General features: G+C 34.7%; 1 protein-coding gene across 4 annotated transcripts in view; it reads left to right on the top strand.

Moving 5' to 3' along the window:
• The window catches only part of LOC122630802 (protein tincar), a 233899-nt gene extending 210805 nt beyond the window's left edge, over window positions 1–23094 (top strand). Inside the window, exons 8-16 of one of the 4 annotated variants that reach the window (XM_043815733.1) lie at window positions 12122–12784; window positions 12915–13102; window positions 13324–13517; window positions 13921–14423; window positions 14523–14724; window positions 15682–15814; window positions 16126–16176; window positions 16641–16847; window positions 17322–23094. In XM_043815733.1, the coding sequence (XP_043671668.1) occupies window positions 12122–12784; window positions 12915–13102; window positions 13324–13517; window positions 13921–14423; window positions 14523–14724; window positions 15682–15814; window positions 16126–16176; window positions 16641–16847; window positions 17322–18389 (3209 nt within the window). In that variant the 3' untranslated portion in view covers window positions 18390–23094. The remainder of the gene's footprint in view (window positions 1–12121; window positions 12785–12914; window positions 13103–13323; window positions 13518–13920; window positions 14424–14522; window positions 14725–15681; window positions 15815–16125; window positions 16177–16640; window positions 16848–17321) is intronic. The other 3 variants (XM_043815735.1, XM_043815736.1, XM_043815737.1) reach the window with 3 other exon arrangements.
• Window positions 23095–23803: the final 709 nt, after the last annotated feature.

The following is a 23803-nucleotide window of genomic DNA, read 5'->3' as shown; positions in this document are numbered from 1 at the left end:
TATTAAAAGAAGTGTTTATTTCGATAATCATAATCTTTCGATAAAATTTATTCCATATTAATTCACGTAAATTGTTAGAAGCTTGTTATTTTAATAAGATTTTTTTTTTTTTTGTAAATAACATTTAATTCGATTCGAATTTTGATTAAGAAAAAGAAATATTTTCAATTAAATTCGATGTTATTCGTTCTCATATACAGTCGAAGAGAAGAAAAAAAAGTTTTGGAAAAGTTGGAAACAATTTTCAATCGGCCTCCACGAAACTAATCCAATTTTCCGTACTCCGATATCAAAATGTTCTCGTGCAAATCGAGCGAAAGATCTCTTCTACCGGCCGATTTCTCGCTCTCGAAAGGAAAATTGTGAGAAAGGGAAGCCAACCTCGAAAGTTTTCTCATTACAGGATTTATACCTGTTGCTAGTGTAAGATCGGGACGATAATGAGTAGACCGCATGAAACTTTTAGGACTGTCGGGGTCGGAGGATGGTGGGGGAGGGGGAAGAAACAAGCAAGATGGAAGCTTGATGAAATATCAATTTTTATCGGGTCGAATATTATCGATTGCGTGAAATATAACAAACACAAGTCGAAGGACTCAGTGTTCTTGAAACGTACAGGGACAATAAATTATTTTTCATAACAAAAAATATATATATATATTTTTCTTTGTAGTTATTTATTTATTTATTTACTTTTTTGATATTCGAATATTGTACACATCTTACACTTTGCATACACGGAAATCATAAATCATTCATTTCTCCTTTTCGTTTTTTTGTTTATTTTTTTTTTCTTTTTTTTCGTTTTCCTCTCATACGGAGTAATTAGATTTATCTTTCCGAGATCTCTCGAAGTCAAAGACGAAGATACTTTCCTCTTAGAATCCAGCCGAGCACACTCAGACATTTATTAAATATTTAATCCTTCTTTGTCGAGAGGAGGGATCCTAACGAAGCGAGGGGCTCGGTTCAATGAGGTGAGGACGATTGGAAATCCATGAAACACGCGTAAAGCTTCTGAAAAGGGAGGTACACTTTCCCTTCTCTCTTCCTCTCACTCTCTCACTCTCTTTCTCTCTCTCTCTCTCTCTCTCTCTCTCTCTCTCTCTCTCTATCTATCTATCTATCTATCTATCTTTTGCCAAGGACTAGCCGCATTGGCGTAGAATCAAGACGTGACTCCAAGAATAAGGAACACTCGATACGAATAATAATTCGACGATCTATTCGTCGAGCACGTTACTCGTACATTGGAAGTACGATCGTCAAGGATTAAAAAAGAAAAGAAAAGAAAAGAAAGAAAAAAAGAAAAAACCGTCAAGTAACAATGAGTCGTCGTTAGGAAGGTTTTCTTTAGAAAAAAAAAAAAAAATAAGAAACTACTGCGACACGATATTCGTCCTCTACTCGTCCTGGCCTCCTCGACTCGTCCTGGCTCTCGCGTATTGATCGACCAGGTGTGTGCATACAGTTTGCTGCAGGATTTCTCGCTCGTAGAATTCTTCTTTCACCTTGCACCGCTTCCACCCACCCACCCATCAAGCAACCGACCAACCAACCAACCAACCAACCATCCAACCAACCAACCAACCAACCAACCAACCAACCAACCTACCCGCTCTTTCTCCGACACACGGCTCACGGCAATTTTCTATCTTATTTCTCTTTCAGAGTTGATCCAATTTTGCGCAGCTGCCTTGCTTTTTCATAACCGATATATATATATATATATATATATATATATATATGTCTACACACACACATATTTATTGTATATATACATATATATATATCATCTTTACCCCGCGGCGTTTCTTCTTGCAATTACGTTTACGAGACGCCCTTTTACGATTCTGCACCTGACTTACTTCTCCATCGTGCAATAATACTTCGTAACTCGTTGTTAAGCACATTAACAAACTCCTACTTTATCGTTATAGAAAATAATTTAATACTTTTTTCCGTTAATATAGTCTCTAATGTAATAATAATATGATTGATGTAAGAATTCTATGAAAAAAATATGATCCGTTACGTAGATACATTTTGACGTAAGTGATTTTCAATAAAATTGCTTGCCATTTTGAATCAAATACGATTCTAGAAACGTCGAAGGAAAAGCGCGTTCAAAAGTAAGAAAAAGAACGACCGAAAACTTTTCTTCCTCCTTTAGATTTTTCATTCCTATAGCCAGATTGATTCCTCTCTTCGCCTTTTCCTACACCCTCTTTTTCCTTTTTCCTTTTTCATTTAGGAGACCACTGATTTTGTTTGCGTCACAGCGGACTCCTCTTCCTCCTCTTTCTCCTCCTCCTCTCTTCCGGGGTTGATTGCAGCCGTAGTCCATTCCGGGCACGCGCCCCTTAATCGAATTAACCCATAATTAGTTTACATAAAATTAGGTGGTCGGACCAGACCTCTTTCCCCTCCTCACTCCTTCTATCATCTTTCGTCCCTTTCAACTCGATGGTCTTCCAGCAAGGCTTATACTAACCTATCCAGCAACGCTTTGCTAGTATTCTTGTCTAATACATTAGCATGATCCTGCTTGCGGTACATACCTGTGTTGCGTGCCCGACTATGCTACGAATAGGACGACGATTATGTATCTCTTCGTGAAGAAGGGAAAGCTCGCAATTTCATTAACTATGATTTAGCCGGGACGCTGGTTTACATTCAAGTAAAGATTATAAACGAGCTTATGGCATAATAATCGAGTATTCGGCATTTATCAGATAACTGCTGAGAAAGAAAATTAACGGTTTTATTAATAGATTTGAGAAACTTTTTTTTTTCTTTTTCTTTCTTTTTTTCGTTTTCAGTTATATGCGATCAGTTAATTACCCTGACAAACTTATAAGAAATAATTCGTAAATAATACGAACAAAAGATCGTTAGTTTCTCTCATAAAATATTTTCCATTTTTATTTTCTAGTTTAATAGAACGACTATCGTTGATTTTAACATTAATTATAATTTATTCGCAATTAATTCCATTGATCATTATTTCATAAAAATGGAATTCGATATCTCTTGGATGACTACAGGGAAATCTGTTAAATTCCTAAAGAAAATAATTAATTTTATAACAAAAAAAATTGGATTTACTTTAACAGCTGTTTTTTTCCAATATAATATATTATAACGATTTATTTTTGTCATAAAAAATTAACGAATTTAATAAACTCGCCATACATCGTTCGTAATTAATAACAACAACAAACAATTTGTTTCCTCTAAACAGTATTCTTCTTTACGTTTTAAAAATGATTTTTAAGATTTTCCTCATGGATATAACAAGAATTGTAACAGACAATTATTTCTGAAATTATTGGAGATATCTGCAAATTATTTTAGATTTCTATGTTTCATATTAAAATTTAAATGTGTGTATGTGTGTGTCAACACTAGTATTCAAATGATCAAACGAATCGATTCGAAATTTATACGAAAAATGAAGTTGCTGGCAACGAGACTCCACAATTAATTCCAATTCAATCCGATTTCCGATTACAAAAATTCAGATATTCATACGAAACGACGTATGCAACAGAAATGATAAAAATCATGTATATAGGAATATATGAAATATTGTCAAACATGAAACTAAATCTATCGTGCTTATTGCGAGAATCCAAGGCCGGACGAAAGATATATCTGGTCTTTTCTAATTTAAGTACGACCTATCGTTAAATTCAACCACCAATAAACAATTAAATTCTGAATTAATTTCATCGTTTATTATTATTTCCTACGAATGGATCGAAAGCGTAGGAAGGGTCGATTTAATACACGAAGCGGAAGTTTTCGATATCGGTTTCCGGCTCAGTGAAGCCCCATACAGGGTGTCGATGCATTTCAGCAATGTACTATAGTGACGCTCGCTGATAACACCGGAACAAAGGTCATTGTCGTGACCTATCGAACGGGTCAAAGAGCTTGTTCTCTCTCTCTCTCTCTCTCTCTCTCTCTCTCTCTCACTCTTTCACTCTCTCAGTTTAACTCAATCCTAGACTTCATCTCTTCTCTCTATCAGGAGTACCTACTAGCGATGCGCACATTTGGTATTCATGAACTCGAACATCCTTGCCGATGCAAGCATATTTCGCAGGCAATTTCTAGCTAGGTGCGATATATCTGTGAAATATGCATCGACTTATCATTGTCGGTAGAACGACGTCTAGCTATGCTCTCTCTTTTTCTCTCTCTTCCTTTCTCTTCCTTTCTCTTATATCACTTTCTTTTTCTTTCCTTTTTTCTTTTTCTCGTCCTATTTCAAGGCCCATGCAGTATCGATACTTACGTGAAAGAAAAATAAAGAAGTTTCATGGTTCGGACGTGCGTAGAATTCACATCAAAATATCATTTCACGAGCAAAATACTGCTTATATAAATATATATAAAATATATAAAATATTGCGAAATATTGCTGCCGGTTTGCAGAGATATCGATTTTATTGATCACATGTCATCATTTCGTTCGAAGGATTATTATTATTTTTTTCTTTTTTTTCTTCTCTCTCTCTCTCTCTCTCTCTCTCTCTCTCTCTCTCTCCTCAATTTCGTTGAATGATAATTTTTATCTATGAATATTTTTTAGAATAATAACGTTTTCATTTGTTTTATTTATCTCTTAACAGTAACATTAGAATTTTTCTGTAGATTGCTCTTCTATCGATCTTCTTCAGTTCCATCGATATAACGGGAAAGTAGTATAAATGGAGATAAAACGTAGAAGAGAGAAACGATCGAGCGGTCATCGCGGTAAAAGGCGGACCTTTCCTTCCTCTCTTTTGTCTTGCCAGAGGAGAATGCATCGGCCTGGGATGGCTCTCGGAATACAAAGGTCATTGTCGTGACCCGTCGTGCGTGAAAGAGAAAGAGAATGAAAAGAGAAGAGAAAAGAGACATGGGGGTAGGATGGGAACTTGAGAAGAAGGGAGAGAGAAAAAGAGAGACAGAGAATAAGTATGAGAAAGAGAAAAAGAGACAGGAAGAATGAGTGTGTGTGAGATGGAAACAATAACTGTGAGAGAGAAAGGAGAGAAAGAGAGAGAATGAGAGAAAAAGACAAAGACAGAGAGAGAGAGAGAGAGAGAGAGAGAGAAAGAGTGTGTATGTGTGTGTGTAATAGAAAAAGAGAGAAAGAAAATATGTACGAGAGGATAAGAATGAACGTGTAGGAGAATGAGATAGAAAACGGAAGCATGAGAAAGGGTGAAGAGGTCAGGGGTTGGCTCAAAGCGAGCACCCCTTCGACACGGTAGGCGGCCTTCGTGTATTCATGAACTTGAACGTGAACCTGGCATTCGACTCTTTTTCTCTTTCACTTTTTCTCTTCAACAAACATACATCTACATACGCCACTTTTACGAACAATTTCAGACGGGTTAAAACAAAAATGAGAATCGCTTGAGATAAAAAGAGTGGGATGATTATGGAAAATTTTTGATCAACTTTAACTCTCTCTCTCTCTCTCTCTCTCTCTCTCTCTCTCTCTCTCTCTCTCTCTCTCTCTCTCTCTCTCTCTTCTTTCTCGCGTGAATGTCGAGCGAATTATCACGCAGAAAATGAACAACGTTTTGTGTGTATGTGTATGAAAGAGAAAGAGATAGAGAAAGAGGAGAGAAAGAGAGAGAAAGAGAAAGAGAGAATTTCGCCGTATCTATTGGCGCTCTCATTTTGTACAACGCTCCGAGCGTTAATTAACGAGAACGCGAGAGGATCGAAGTCGATTATCATCATCCCACGATCGAATTCAATTTCCCGGGGCGCGATGAACGCGCATAAAATCTGGCCGTTGGTGAAATCGTTCTACTCGCTGGTAGAATTCTCTCTCTCTCTCTCTCTCTCTCTCTCTCTCTCTCTCTCTCTCTCTCTCTCTCTTTCTCCCTCTTTCTCTCTCCCTCTCTCTCTCTCTCTCTCGTTTCTTTCTCTCTCGCTCGTTTTGTCTTTTTTCTTCTTTTTTCATTCTCTTTAATTCGAACGAACGGATTCGCAAAGTAAAAACGGATTTTTTCGATGACGTCAATATCGGTATTAGATTTCGTTCTATGCTTTAGGATAAAAATTATTCATCAATTTTTTATAAGATAAGTTTTATCCTTATTTTTCGTATATCTATTTGAATTCTATGATCAAAACTACAGATATTGAAAGGATCGTTTCGTCTAACGAAATTGTTTATTTATTTTATTTTTTTCTTTTTTTTTTCTTTTATTCTTCTTCTTTTTTCTTTTTTTCGATCATAATCTTCTTTTCTTCTTTTTTTATTTACGTTGATCTAAAAACTGAAACTACTTCGTATTTTGAAATAGTCATTTGATTCTCTACCTTTCCTATTTTCTCGCTTTTAAAGATGCTCCTTTAAAAAAGTCTCGTTAAATCTTTTACGATGTTTGGTAGAATAGAAACGTTGTTTCCGTGTGTGTTAAAATCGAAAGAAAGAAAAATATGAAGAAGAGATAGAAAGAGAGATAGAGAGAGAAAGAATAAAAAAACAGAGAAAGTGAGTGAAAGACAGAGAGGGAAAGAGGGTGAAAGAGGGGCGAGAAAGGGAAGCAAGATGCAGGCAGATCAATAAAATTCTTTGTTTGGTGATCGGTCAGAGGGACGATGGAATTAAATATACACGAGCCTTCGGAATTCACTTCTCTGTCTGTGAGAAAGGATCGTCATGAAAAATTAACAGACTGTTCCGAAGTGCAAACTGCCATCATGTCAAGGATAAGATTGATCTCCCATAGAGCAGACGAGAGAGGATGCTGCGAGAGTAAGAAACCAGACGTTGAATTTTTTAAAAGGCCATCGAAGTTAAACGTTCAGTGCACCCGACGGTCCTGTCTCTTGGCTAAAATTATTAAAGAATTGGCAGATCATTTTTGTAATTAAAATGTTCAACCTTAAAAGTTAAATTGTCAATTACCTAGACTTTGTTCGTTACGTTTATAATGAAAAACGTGAGATGACTGATCTGTTTTCTGATTACTTTTATTTATTAATTATATTAGTATATTTATTAATTAAAATTTTATTAATTAAAAATAAGTATTTCGTAAAATATATGATGAATATATATGAATATTTTGATCGGTCTTTATAAGATAAATAATTAAGTGTCAGGATTGCGTTTATTATAAATGCTAATCATCTATTTAAAATTTTGACAAATTATTAAATTTACAAGTATTTTATTAAAATACTGACAGTTTTTGTACTAATCGGTGTAATACTAACCAGCTATATTACTTACTGATATTTTATTATAAATATTGATCGTTTATTTAAAATATTAATTGAAAATATATAAAAATACTGATTCAAAAAATAACAGTCTATTATGATAACGTAATCATTACTATTAAACTGGTCAAATATTCAAAAAAAATTAAATGTCAAAAATAATTTTAAAAAATGTTGTCATTTTTTAATAATGTTAAAACTCGTATAAGAGAGAGAGAGAGAGAAGTAGACAGCTTTTAAAAGTCAAAAAATCTAAATGAGTTGATGATAATAATAGTGATAAGAATCACACATTTCTCGATTTGAGAAATTGTTCTGTTTTTTTTTATGTAAATCAATATGATACAAAATAACTAATAAATTCAATTTTTTCATATTTTCAATTGGAGCATATTAATAATTATGATTGAACGTACATTATTAACATCATTTATTACGATTTACTTAACATCATTCATTTCGAAATACTTAATATAAAGCATATGTTGATAACGATGAGTCCAACAATCTTTTTCTTTTTTTTCTTTCTTTCTTTCTTTCTTTCTTTCTTTCCTTCTTCATTTTTTCTTATAACCAAGTTAATTCATTTGAGGACGTACGACGTGTAATCTCGTTTAATTAATCGTTTCGACTCGACGTGTCTCTCAGCCCCGGTAGTAACGACGTTGAAGTACTCACGACAAAGGGACGCGTCATAATCTCTGACTTAAGGCAAGCTCGTTCGAGATCTCTCACACAGCTTTTTATTTTTCCCTTTGCCCTTTCTCTCTTTGCGTCGTTCCGTCGAGATTAAAAGTCTCGGCTGGACGTAGGCCCTCTCAGTCTCCCTCTCCCTCTCCCTCTCTCTCTCTCTCTCTCTCTCTCTCTCTCTCTCTCTCTCTCCCTCTCTGGCTCACTAGAGCCTTTACTATTGGGAAGGGCGCTAAAAGTGAAAGAGAAAATATGAAGAAAAAAAAGGAAAGAAAGAGAGAAAGAGACAAGGCAAGAGGGTCACGGTTAATCTGGTGAACGTAATTACAGCGTATTCTCTTCGTAATGGCTAAAAAAAAAAGAAAAAAAAAAAAAAGAAAAAGAAAAAAGTATTTGAAATAAATGGTGACAGAAATATAGTGAAACATCGATAAAGCTTCCGTCGACTTATCGCAAGCTCGGAGCTGTTATTTCCTTCTCGCTCCACCACCCCCCTCCCGCGCTATCTCTCTTTTTCTTTCCCTATATATTTCTTTTATTTTACTCAAACTCTTCATCGTTATTCTAGAACGAGTTCGCGTTGTCTGGAAACTTTACAATGAAGTTCGTTCTATTATACATCGTAGATTTTTAAATAGCGAAGTCTTGCACCCATCCACCTTATTCAAACTTAATTATCGACACCTCAAAAATTCACTCATCCAGATTAAGAGATCTGAAATTTAAGTTAAGCTAACCTCGTCACGCTCACGAATGCTCATGCGATCAATCAAGATCGCTATATATTAATAGAACATTGTCTCTTTACGAATTACAGTTGAGTCGTTGAGTAAGTTTAAAATTGATTTATTCGAACATGAATGAAACAAATTAATTTATTTTTGTTAAACCGAAAGATCTTTTCGATGGCAAACAAAGATCCTTTTGTTATGATATTTCTTTTCTTTTTTTTTTTTTTTTTTTTTTCTTTCCCGTTACATATGTATATAGGTACGAATTATATCACGGATATCATCAAGTAAAAAGGAATTCAATTGAAAACGAAATACGATTTTTTATTTGACGACAATCGAAGGGGGAGTAAATGGTAGGAGAGAGAAAGCTTTTCCTGTTCGAATAGGTCGAACAGAAGGTAGGAAACGGGCCAGCCGTTAAGAGAGTATTGAAGAACGAGAGAAGCACTTCCTTTTCCAAGCACGATATTTCAGAGTCTACCGGAAATTGCAACTTCGGACTCCGAAGCGACGATTATATATGCTCTCTATAGTACATTGACGATTAAATAACGACAATGGGTACAGATGTAAAAGGAATGAATGAAAAGGTGTTATGGAGTGATTCGAACTAGAATTTCTATTTGAAATTTGTTGTATATTTTTTATTTATTTATTTTTCTTTTTTTTTTCTTTTTCGAAAATAATGAAAACTAATGAAAAATAATCGTATAATTTACGAAATGAAGTATTTTGTAATAGGAACAATAATTATAATATAATTTTTTTCCTTCCATAATTCTAAACTATTTCTATTTAATTAAATTAATAAAATAATTACTACCTTAAAAAATACAGTATATGCATATATAAATTTTTATAAAATAATTTATATATATATATATAAATTTATATAATATAATAATTATATAATAATCAAAGAAATAATTTTATAGTAATTTATATTTTAAAGAATTAAACAAATAAAACAAACAATCGAAAATATGTAATAAGAATATATAATAATAACAATAACAATAATAATAATAATAATAATAATAATAATAATAATAATAATAATAATATATAATCATAAATAAAAGCATAATTAAATCTATAATAAAAGATATACAATAAATTTTTACACATACACACACACAATATCACATCACATATGTATCGTATTTTCCAAATAATAGTGATAGATCATCGAAGGATAGAAATTTATTAGATTTCGGTGAACGTTTTTTTTATATAAAGTAAGAATTTTGGTCCGACAACGATGAATGTCTTTGCACCGTGGGAACGTGGCATGAAAGACGTGTGTGGATCGACCTCAGCGATTTATGGACGCGACGTGCTATAAGAACGGCGACGATGAGAGAAGAAGGATCAGGAAAGATCGCTAACGTCTGAAAGGACGAAGGTGTGTCGTCCTGTCGCAAGAGAACGCTAATTTTCTTGTCGCTCTCCTGTCGTCGCTGTTTTCTTCATCGTCTTTTTCTATGCACGATGTGAATTAATCGAAATTCGAATAATACTGCTTCCATTTCCTGTCAAGAAAGTTTTTTGAAGAATGAAGGGAGTAAAGACAATTAACAAAGGATCCGTTAATATTGAGACTATCGATCTATTTTTATTATTTTTATTTTTTCTCAATTCTACGAATATTTGAGAAAAATACATTCTTCATTGTTACTCTTAATAAATTCACAAAATAAACGAATAATTAATATAATAAGAAAAATAAATAAACAAAATTAATTACAAATAAACGAAAACAATTCTCAATTAGTATTTCCATAATAATTATAATATCGATAATATACCTATCGTAAAAGAAAAAAAAATAGTAAATCTGAAATTCATAATTTTTTTGACGAATCTGATAATTTTAATTTTATAAAAATTGAGTATATATTGAATAATTGTCAGGAATTAATTACCTTAGGAATTTAGTAACATTTCTGTATAACGATACAATATAATAAATACAAATTGTGCAAGACAATTTACGATTAATATGAACTATGTATAAATGTCTATTTCATGTATCATGCAGAAATGTTGATTATTACATAAACAATGATAGACATATATAGACAAGATGTAACAATAATAATAACCTTATACACATACACACACACACACAAAGATTTAATTAATATCTTTTATAACTTATTTTTTGCATTTTTGCACTTTTTACTCTTATTAGGAAGTATACTTTTGACCTGTAAAATGTTAAAAAAAAAAAATCTTGATAATATTTTTAATAAAGTCTGCAAAATATTGAATGTCTGTGACCTTCACGGCATTCAATGATGTTAACTTCGAAGAATACATACGATGTACGTGTATTGTACTTTTTTTCTTTTCTTTACTTCTCTTTTTTTTTTTTAATCTTCTCGAGTCGTGAAAGAAGATGACTTTCGATCGTGTTAAAACGAAAAGAAGAATCGTTTGGGAAAGTGGTAATATATACGTATATCTAAGAAAGAAGAGAAGTAGAAAGTTCGTGCTTTACGATGGCGTGGCCATCGAGATAAGTAGTCGCCAAATACCGGCACGTACATCGCCATTCGCCGGCATGCATAAACGTCAGCGAGCAAATTGACTTACCAGCTAAACACACGGCTTTTTGTTTCCCGCCGGCAACGCGCGAAGAGGCATACTGTGAAACGAAGAGGAAGGAAGGGTGAGATAGAAAGGATGAAAGAGATAAAACATAGCATTTGCCGTGTGATGTAAAGATAACAAACTCGAACTTTTTAACGTTTCCCTCCCTGTTTATTTGCTTTTATCTTACGAGCGCTCGACATCGTATTAGTTTATACCTCGTAAAATGGTTACGACCTCCTCTGACCTAACCGAGTCAAACGATTGTTTTCATCTAATCGATATTATCTTCAAAGAAAGTTTCTTTTTTCTTTATTACGGATAATTTTTATAGACAGAGATCTGTACAATAGTATTAAAGTATTTTTCATTGCAATTATTTCCTTTGGGAATTATATTTCCGTGAACATTATTTTAAAAATAGGACGAAATTGGTATATATACAAGTATCATAAAAATAAGATTATAAGTTTCATAATAAAAAGATAATATTAATATTGTATTATCTTATGTAACATCGAAGTCTAATTTTCTATTATATAGATCTTATTTTATTATTCATAAAAGTATCACAGTTCATTCCACGGAGTATCATTTTCATACCACGAAAATTAATTTTTTAAATTAAATGTACGTAAGTTATAATTAATATCTGTTTAATGTCTAATTCTTATTTTATTTTAATTCATATATGGAAACTTAATATTTGTTAAGTACAGATATATAATTAAATTTAATGTAGTACAATTATACTTATACGTATTATAGTATAATTGTTAACTTCATACTTTCTATGAAATGTAATCCCACAAAAAGAATTCAGTTGTACATGGTTAACATAATATTCGTTATATTTTCAGAAGCGATATGGAGAACGGATTTGGATTGGATGGTCATTCACCGAGATCGTCTGGTGGTGCTTAGTTTCATGAATCCAGGTGGTAACCTGAGCACCTTAACCGGTTTCATAACCCCACAACCTTTTGTAACCGCTGCTCCAGAAGAGGAAGTCGAGGAGGACCTTAATGGAGTCGTACCAACGACAACAGGCTTGTCTCGTGTCAACGAAACAATCGAAATTCGAACGGAAGAAACTTCTACAAAATTTTCCACTATAAATCGACCAGTACTGACTAATCCAAATGTCCATCGAACCACCATAAATTCTACGACAACTATTTTGACCAGTAATAACACCACAACAAGTAAAACAACTTCTAAAATATCAGAAGCAACCAGCAGTACAAGTTCCACGACAACACCGACCACGAGTTCGACTAATTCTGCAACAAAATATCCAACGACTCTTAAGAGACCAACTATCAGACCAATTTTGAAAAACAATAATCCAAAGAACAGGTCTAAGGTTAAGAATTTAACAAAAACATCGACAACAGCAAGACTATCCAAAACTACTCAGACTACGTCTGGTGGAAACATGACTGCTCAAAGCATGTCATTGGTTATGAACAGCCTAGCTGATCTGGATCATCCTGAAAATTTGAATCTGGAGCTTCAACCGAGTAAGTTTTCGAGTGAGAAGAGGAAGGTGGAAGTCAACAAAAATTCTTATTTCTTTTTATATTCGTCTTAAGTTTTTAGGTCAGAAAAAATAACAGAAAATTTGCATTCTTTTTTTTTTTTTTTTTTTAGCTGAATCCTATGGGCCAATAACATTGGAATACCTTAATTACGCTGTTGCTCTTGGCGTTTACTCCGTACGATATCCTGCAGTGTTCTGGTCTTGCAACAAAGCTCTCGGTACGATTTTCAGCGTTCAACTGGTCATCAATTCCGCTCAGAGCTTATTGGCTTACGCCGGCATGTCCGTTTTGTACAAGGTAAGCGTATAACAAATATTTGAGGTTCGGCGATCGAACGAAATATCGGAAAATCTCTATTTCGAGAAATATTGAATGCGATGTAAATGAATTGACAAAGAGTCTTAACCGCAACTATTGGAATTTTATTTGACTGATCACAGAAGTTAAGTGCATCTTTTTCATAAGTAATATTTTTTAGAAATATATATATATATATATATCGTTTTAATATTTTTTAGGTTCAAGTTGTCGGACCTCTTAAGGTTCTACCTCTTCTTCGACATCGAACTGTAACCACAGCAAGTACGATTTCAACGATTTTCGGTGATTCATATTTCCTTCTTAATCCTCACGTTACGTTAGCCCTGTTTGCTCTTTCGTCTCTCCTCGTGCTTTGTTCGAGTATGGTCATGTATTTCTACGCACACGGCAGGTAAGAGATAAACTGTTGCTTGTCAGATAAAAACGCTATGAGTTTGTTCCGTTTGTTTTGTTTTTCTATACGATTTCTATCGTTTTACTCTTGTCAAAAATATATATCCAATATCGAGTGACCGGTAGCAGTGTAAACGAAACTGTTCCTGAATCACTTTTATTGCTCGATATACAATCCTATCAATTGATTGCCTTTTATCGACAATAGAAAAAAATATATCCTCTCTAGTATCTGAGAATTATTAACTGCTATCGGTATTCAAAATTTTGTGTTTAAAAATTATCAAGAAAAGATAGAAAGTAAAGATGATTCATTATCGATATTTAAATATTTTTACTTTGTTTTTATTAAAAATCCCATGCGTATCGATTGAAATATTAAAATCTAATCAACTTGATAGGTTCGCGGCGTTCCTGAATCAGGAACGCGAACGTCGCGTGATCTTGCCGAAGGATGGCCGAGAGAGCAGCGGCTGGGTCTACTTCACTCATTGTACCGCCCTCTGCGTGTTCCTCGCGATTGCAATCTGTAGTGCACCATTGCTCTACGACTATACGGTGGTCTATCGAGGCAGTCTAGACGGTGCGATCCTCGCCTGTATCGTTGGTACCGTGCTACACTTGTTACTCTGGCTTATTCTATGGGTCTTCCTGACTATAAAACAACGTTGGACTTTCAAGTTACGTGTCACGATCGGTCGTGCTACCGTTCGTTCAGCCAGATCGGTCAAACTGGTGACCGATGTCGATTTATTGTCTGCTAGAGAGGAAGAAGATAGTACAAGCGCTCCGCTACTCGTTGTTGGTAACGGTAGGACATATACGATCGCAGATACGTCCCCAAAGAAAGCTATCATGAGTGTTATTCAAAAGGCAGCTATGGAAAGGAAAGCACGTTCACAAGGTAAAATATTCAAAGATGATAATGTAATCGCTTTACTACTACAAGCTAAAGAAAGAATTTTTCCAATGCGATTTATTGAATAATATATTCACGCCGCAGGTGGAAACGTTGATTACGCTGATGGAGAATCGACAGCCGATGGCGACGAACAAATCTATTGGCTCAGGCCAAAATTACGGCCGTCACCTGCTCAATCCCCTAGCGACACCACTGGCACTCAAGCTAACGACAAGGGCTGGCTCAACAAGAAGCTCAAGCCCAAGGTCACCTTTAACGACCTGCCTAGTACGTCAGGCTCGCGGTAACTACCCTCCTCCCTCCTCTTGGTGTCTTTGTGGCTACGCCTGAGCTTACGTCTCTAATTGCTTGTCTCGTCGCTTGTCCAATCTTATCGATGTCACGTTTAATGTAACGTCCGCGGAAATGCGTTTATCTCTCTAATATGAGCAATATCCCTTGTAGCTATTAACTGCTCACTGTTTGGCTTACGTTACGCTTATCGTAGCATGTTCAACGATGGTCGAATATAAATAAGTAGAATTTTTCTTCGGAAACTCAATAATTTGAAATTGAACTTATATCAATGCAAAATCATAGTCAACTTTCCAAGATAGTTCCATTCGAATCGAAATATTATGAAATATATTATGGAATTGTATATCTCACTGTTTAAGATCACAATCACATTCTTGCATTTTATAAATACGTTCACCTTCTCCAGTTACAAGGAATCGAATTTGAAACTCTTCACAGTTTCTCGGTAATCACGTCTGGTGCAATTCCCTCTCTTGTTCTCTCTGTCTCCGTAGTGCAAGCAATTCGTAGAGATACGTGCGTATTGATTCGTCCTCAACACGTACGTACACGCATTCCGAAACTACGGAATCCCAAATTGGATACATCCTCCCCCGCTTCATCCTTTGTCTTCTACAAGCACGAATTCTCCTCTTGCCCATATCTCGGTGTTAGAGAGCGACTCGCAGGCTTTAATTGTTATTGCCTTACGTCGAGTTAACTTGTACCTCTCTACATTGGAAACTCTAAAATGCAAACTGCATTTCGCAATTCGAAGTTGAATCATTCTGATCAAGTTCATTGCATCGATCTTCCTCGACTTTCTCTTTCACTCTGCCATTTAATTAAATCTTTACACGCTTTGCAATTTCTTGACAATTTTTTCTGATCTATGTTAACAAAATAAATTTTGATAGAAAAGAGTACCAAACTAATCGATATATCATTATTCTTGTTGATTCAGTAATAAGGGAAAAGCCAGACGAGGTGTCGCTGACGGGGGGCCCGACGATGACGGGGATTACGCCACGTTACGCGAACTACCGCTGATAACCTCTTTGGATCCAGCGGACGACTCAAATTCCGAAGAAAACAAGGTAAATAAAAGCCACATATTTTCTCAAAATTAATATCTTATTTTTAAAAGGCAAATAATTGTTGCAAACGACAGGAACATATATACTACGTATATACATAATATTATGTATATAAATAATGAGGATTTATTGTCTTATTGTGAGTGTTAAATATCTTTTTGTTTTTCTTTTTAGTTACAACACTGTTCCATTCCAATATCCTTCCTTTTTAATTAAAATGAGTGGGTTGCAAAAGAATAAAGAACAATAAAAACAAAAAATCGTTTCGTCGCTTTTAATTTAGAGTTTTCTTTTTTTCTTGCTTTTGACAGTGGGAGAGATGGTTGATGCCACGTAGGAACGGTATACCTAAATTCGGAGACGTAAGGCACACACATGTACTTTTTATTCGTGCTTCGAAGTAACAACAACTAATTGCGTGTGTGTCCTTGATCGTATACTAACGTTTATGCCCTAATTATTAGAAAACGGAGTATCTGTGTAATATAGCTTAGAACTAGAGAGACGAGATATAGTTACGTGAAGTTAGAAACTAATATAACCCATAGACTTTGTTATGTGTCTGTACAAATATCATATCCAACTAGTAAACAAATCAACTAGCGAATATACATATTGTAATTAAATAACTCGTTATGAGTCGCACTACTCAATTCGGAGTAATTAATTAACCGAAAATCACGTAATTAAGAGATTTAGATTAGATATATTATTTATGGAATTAAAATTACGCTTCCTTCCAAACTTTTTATGCAATCGTTTTTTTTTTATCGCTTTTTGTTCCAATAATAATCACGTCTACTAACGATAATACGAATTTTAACAGCTGCTCGAGTGCGTGAACGATGACCAAGTGACGTACTACGCGAGCGCTAATCGCGATCTGCAACCCTCGGAGGGTGATCCCTCACCCCTCTTAACTCCAGATCCTCTTCCCGATCCTGCTTCAGAACCACTTCCGTTGCCACCTCCGACTCCAACTACTGCACCGACCACCGAAGTTGCCACGGCGCTACTAACCACTAACTCCCAGGTACTAACGAGTCACGATCTCTAACCCAGCACTGTCAACACCTAAACAATAAGATCGTCACTGCATGTGATAAATAAGATTTCTTTTTTTTCTTCTCTTGTTTCTTCTTTTTTCTTCTTCTTTTCTCTCTTTTCTTTCAAATGATTGGATACTTATTTCGATAGATTAGAACAGCAATTGGATTGTATGAATAGAATTGCAGTGACGATCCAATATTTCATTATCGAAAATATTCTTCGTTAATCTTAATGTTATAAGATACAGAGAGCAAACCTATTAAAAAAAAAAGAAAAGAAAAAAGTATTTGTTCGCGTAAAAATGCATGAAGCGAGGTAAGCTTTTAGAGAAACTGTGCTCCAAGTTACGTACGTCGTCATTGTCTTTTGATCATACGTAATACGTATATTGCATATTTTTATATTGACTTATTTTAATATCTTTTCTTTGATCTTTTCTAATTTTGAATTATTTCAGATGAACGGTGGTCAAACACCACGTTGTTTACGCCGAGCAGATTCCGGTATGCCACACGACGAGTTGACACCACGTTCCGATTCTTCCAATTCTCCGCCATTGGATACAGGTGGTACCGGTTCGGTAATAGGCCACAGTAACACCAGCAGCAACAGCGAAACATCGTCAAGTGGCGTACACAGTAATGCAAGTAATGCCAGCAATGCCAGTCAAAGTAGCTCGTCTCAACGACGAGCAACAAGCGTGGACGATTTAACTGGCGAAACACGCGAAGAACCACGAGAACAATGGCGTAGCTGTTCGCTTCAGCGTGGAACACAACCACCGACAGCAAATACAACTTTTTCTCCACCGAACAGTCGACCAGGCACCAGCCAATCGTTTTCTTCTCCACAATACGCGAATCACATACCTCTGTTCAACAATACTGGCAACAACGAATTAACCGGTGGCTGTCCAGCCGTCATTCTCGAAAATCCAAACGAAGCAACGGTTGTAATCCGTCGTAAATTGTCGAGAACGAAACTGACGGAGCCACTGAATCCAAACGAAGAACCGTTTGGTCGGTCTACCAATATGAGGATGACCTCATTTACAGAGAGCAATGATATTCGTATTCAGGCTTCCTCGGCTACCCTACCCCATTATCCAACTCAGCCTATCGTCACGTATCCACACTGTTCCACCATGCCCTTGCCTCATGCGTCGCACAGCATGGCTGGCACGAACATGAGCGGGTCCACCGGCAGCTGTGGATCCGTGCCAAGGCACACATTTGTACCACCGCAGATACACGCGACTGTACCAGCTCATACGACGTTACCGTCGCATCACAACGGTGTCAGGCTGATACATGGTGGTCCTGGTAATCCTTTTGTCAAGAGGTTCCCACCCGTTCAGCTTCACACTCAGCCCTGGGCTCTGCCAGGTCACCATACCTTTCCACAAGCACCACAAAATAATAACAAGCTGTCGGTTACCGCTCAGATAAGACAACAGAGCGATCGAGACTCGGCTAATTTCTCTATGGCAAGTAGCGGAGACTCGGATACTTGTTTACCGCATTAAATATGTGACAGATCCTCTCGCTAGAATATTATTTCTAGAGGAGCTGTGGTGCAATCTCGTCGTGTTGCTGCTGATACAGTGACGACTCTTGTGGATCTATATTTTAATATGGTTCCACAAGAATGGACTCGAAGTTATCAAACGCTTCGCGTAGAACGCAGTAGTAATGCATCAGTAGGACTTCTTGTAGACCCAAGGTCGAAGAGGTACCGGTGCGAAAAAATAATAGTCTTCACATACTTTCGAGAACAACTGGATGACTTTTCAGGATGACCACTCTCTGTTCGATCAACGTTCATTTAATCTCGTAAACGTATTAGCAGATCTAATCGTCGTCATAGATAGAAACGCTTGCGAGGATATCTTTGAAACTCTTGTATTTTCAGACTCAATCTTTTAAATTCACAATACAGTAACATATCATGTTAACATCTGCCACTCGCAAAAATTTTTCTGAAATTCCTCAAAATTCTACAGAATTTTGATATCTTACGTGGCGGCGATCACGAAGTTCTAATGATAATAATACTAATACTAATAATAATAATAATAATAATAATAATAATACTAATAATAATAATAATAATAATAATAATAATAGTAATATTAAGGGAAGGGGAGGGAGCATGATAGAGGAAATATAACTGTTCTCTCGTGGACATATCCCGTGTTTGTGATCACAATTAATATAATACTATTTAATTGCAATAAAAATATCAATATTAATTACGATCTCAAGAATTATAGATGGAGGTTGATCGAACGGTCATCGTGATGCTAAAACGAGGTTATCGTGAAAGGTTTTTCCATTCGCTCGAGTTCCATTCGCTAAGATATATTTATAATTTAATGAGAAATCTCTTGCGTTTTGATTATTCTTACGGAAAAGTGTTCGATGTATAAAGGAGTTACGTGCCACGTTTAATGTTGGAGAGATTATTAAGAAGGAATGGGAAAGAGATGAAGCATAATTATATGTGTTATAATAATGATGGAAAAAGAAAGAAAAAAACACGTACACACACACACACACACACACAATCAAACACAAACAAGAATTAATCGTATTGCTTTGAATAAGATTCGCGCGCGTGTATAGAATGGATTAAGGATAGTAATAATTAAAAGGGTGATCTTTTTGGAAACGTTCATGCGCGTCATCCGTGTAAGCATGTAAAATCTTTTGTACCGTTAATTAAAATCCATTTTTACCGATAATTAATAATTGTAAATTTTGTTAATGCGTCGATACTATGTATATTATACCGGGGGTAACTTGTTTCCTCATTTCATTTTTCTTTTCTTTTTTCGTTTTATTTTGTTTTTTTTCTTTTCGTTCTTTTGCTTTTCGGATTATTACAAATTTTCGGTGAATGATCGAAAGGGAGATTGATTCGATGAACTCTTTTTGTTTTGTTTCTCACTCTCACTTTTTTCTTTTTTCTTTTCTCTCTTATTCTTTTGCGATGTTTATTTTTATTCTCTTTCAAGCAACGTCGTGCGTTGTCACGAAACGTTACTCCCTTTCGTTCGAACGAATCTTTTATTCCTATACGTATATACAAACGCGACTAGATAATTGTTAAGATAAAAATGCTTTTCTATGATTGAATCGTGTTAATGCTTTATATATATTGCGTATGTTTAAGGATTAAGAATGAACGATTTTAATGGTTTGTCGTGAAAGAGAGATCATACGTTGTCGAATGTACTAACGCAATTTATGTAATTGCTCTCTTTGTGGATGTAAGGATTATTATCCGCAAAGTTGTATACGTACTTACGACGATCCATGAGCAGAGTTTCTAAATGAAGGATCGAACGGGATAATGGACATTAGTAATAGTTATCCTATGTAGAAAATAACGATCGTGTGTTGCGCATATGCCGAGTCTTGCGTAACACGTTGTTAATTATTTTTAATGATCAATTATGTATTAATAGAATAATTCATCAATTGTGTATTAATTGCGTTGCGATAATTTACTTAATATTACGAGCAACAATTTTCTCGTGCACTCTCTCTATCGAAAAAAAAAAAATATAAATATTATTGATAACAAAAAAAAAAAAAGAAAAAAGGAAAAAGCAAAAAGAAAAAAAAATTGTAAAGTGTGTTACTCAAGATCGGCGTATACGAGTTTTATTAATTAATGGCTAGGGGAACGATAACTGCCACTTATCGTGAGAATTAATCTCCGTTTGTATTTACTTATTTTATCAACTGCCATGCTATTTCGTCCTTTTCACAGATATAAAAACAAAAAAAAAACAAAAAAAACGATATTTAACGTATGTTAATTCCCCGATGGTAACCACTTGCATTTAAGTCGTTGAAAGAAAGAAATAGAAAGAAAGAAAAAAGAAAAAAAAAGATAAAGAAAAGTACTGATGCTGAGATACCCACTCGCATGGATTATCGTTCGCTAATTTGCGTTCTTTCGCGATTATATAATCGCTTTTACGAGTCACGCGATTGAAAAGTACAACTGATTATGGAGAACTAGAACTAGATTGTGCCATAAGAGAAAATGGCCGAGTAACGTGAAAATGAGAAACCCGACGAAGCAATAGGTATTTTGAAAAAAAAAAGAAGAAACATCGTACTCCTTGACGTTATCGTTGTAAAGATTAAATAGATCTCAGAGAGAAAGAGCGAGAGAGAGAGAGAGAGAGAGAGAGAGAGAGAGAGAGAGAGAGAGAGAGAGAATAAATAGAAGGACGATAAGTATCGAATTATGAAATGAACTGTTTGCTTTATAGTAAAAATTGTGTTAAAATTTAAAAGACAAAAATTACTTATTATTATTTTTGATTGATCATAAAATATTGACATATTTGATATGAAATATATAGAAATAATTATTAACGTAATTTGATTGACCGATAGAAAAATGCGCACACAGTCATCAATAATTATACGGATCAAGTAGTGATCCAATATGCATTGGTCATGCTTGTTTTATATTTAATTAAAAAAGACAAAAGGATCGTTTGTCTTTTTGTCATGTTAAATTAAACACATTTATTATGTTACATGCAGTTCATTGAAGAATACGTTACGAAAAATCCAAATGTCCTATTATATGAACAATGGCACGATAACCCGGTAATGCCAGATTCAACTATTTTTTCAGATCGAAGTTTAATGAAAAGATATTATTCACTTTTTCGATGAAAACGAAAATATTTTTATGAAGCACATGCACCGAATATTTATGATCGACTATAAGGCATTAGCGAGGATAAAACTTAAATGGATTATTTAAAAAATGTAGAAACTAATACAAAAAGCAACAGCTATACTAAAGATTAAATTGTGTGCTATCCTGTCAGAGTTAGATTCTGTCTATCTAGAATTCAGAAACGATGAAATTTTTAGAATATACATTACATTTCGCTTTGCAGTTAGTAAGAGAATTTTCATAAATCAAAGAACTTTTCTTGGACACATCAATGCTATTACTATTTTACAATGATTGGACAGAAAGGAAAGAAATAATAAATCGATTTGATACGAAAGAAGGAAAGGGAAAAGAAGAAAAAACGAGAACTGACGGCATGCATACAGAAATAGCTTCTTTGATACAAAATCATTTTCTTTGTATCGATTTAGCGCGTATTCGTTGTTTGTAAAAATCGAAAGGCGATACTTTTACGACCAATGAATTTAATTAATTACGAGTGTCGGTTTAAACGCACATATTTTCTACAAAACTTTCAATGAAACGTCGCTTCGCCATGTCGATTGTACATATCATCATCTGCAAGGACCATGCATTTCACTTTTCTCGGGAATCTTCGGCAATATTTAGAAGTATTGATCAAGAAGAGGACACATCGTATCACCTACGAAAAACTTTTATCATCATTATCGTCGTTTTCGAACATGTCATAGAAAGAGAAAAAGAAAGAGAGAGAGAGAGAGAGAGAGAGAGAGAGAGAGAGAGAGAGAGAAAAAGAGAGAAAGAAAGAGAAAGAGAAATAGGAAGAAAAAAAAGAGATATAATTAACATATTCTTCTAGATTTCTCACGAGACCGATTTTGTAACTTTCCTTCTTATCCGAGTGATAAAATTTCAATCTGTAGGAAATTGTTATCAACGAATTTCTCTGTATACGGCGAGCAGTTTACCGGTGTGTATTCGTTGAAGGATTCTTCTTCGATTATGAGAATTCATACAAATTCCTCAAACGAAAGTAAGGATAGAGATTTTTCTATTCTCCAAAGAATCCGTTTCAACGAGTGCAACGAGACAAACGTGCGGATGTCCGTTCCTTTCAGTGTTAGAAAATGAGATATAGCAATTTTGTAAAAGCGACTTTACTTCCCTTGTATGTTACGAGTCGTGTCGCTGCGACGAACGAAACTATCTTTCGTTTTCCTTTTTATTTTTTTCTTTTTTTTATTCTTGATATCAATAAGACGTTCAAATAAAATAGAGAAAAGAAAAATCTATCTTTTGATAACTGCAATTGCACATTGAACAAAAAAAGAAGAGAAAATAATAATAACTATAATAATAATAATAATAATGATAATGATAATAATAATAATAATAATAATAATAATAATAGAAAGAAAAAATGAAGAGATAATCGCAGCGACGCGAATCATTATTGTAATCTTCGAAATCCACAAAAGGATAGAGAAAGAAGAAAAAAAAGAAGAATAAAGAGAGCCAACGTGCCATTAAGAGCGCGACTCTCCTAGAATTATTTTTTTACCACGTTTAGCGTCGTCAGTGTCAGCGATCATAAATTTTTCCTTGTCTCCTTCTTAGATAACCGACTAGAGAAAACCTAGACAACGATAGACATTGTCCAAAAGGATGGCTCCGAACTCCGATTGTAAAATCCGATCAGATGATCTTCCGAAACTTCAATAGTATGACGAAACAAAAAGTGATCACTTCACATTTGCATATGAGAAAAAAATATGAATGCGTTTTATATATATATATGTATGTGCATATATATATATATATATATATATATATATATATATAAAATGTTTGAAAAAGAAGAAAGTCCGTTCTTAATCGGCCAAGTTCTTTAATCACATAGATCCTAGACTTGAAGAAGTAACGTCGAGAAGGACCGTTCTGGGCCCTCCGAGTATCGCGTTTTTTAAGAGCGAAGTATAACCGCGAGAGAATGCTGTTAAAACAACAAAAAAATATACATACGTATACACATAAACACGTACGTACGTACGTACGTACATACATACATACATACATACATACATACATACATACATACATACATACATACATACATACATACATACATCATACGTATATACATACATACATACATACATACATACATACGTACGTACATACATATGTACATACATACATACATACATACATACATACATACATACATACATACATACATACGTACAT

Source organism: Vespula pensylvanica, chromosome 7, assembly GCF_014466175.1.
Source record: "Vespula pensylvanica isolate Volc-1 chromosome 7, ASM1446617v1, whole genome shotgun sequence".
NCBI lineage: Eukaryota > Metazoa > Arthropoda > Insecta > Hymenoptera > Vespidae > Vespula > Vespula pensylvanica.
This window is presented reverse-complemented; position numbering and strand designations above follow the sequence as displayed.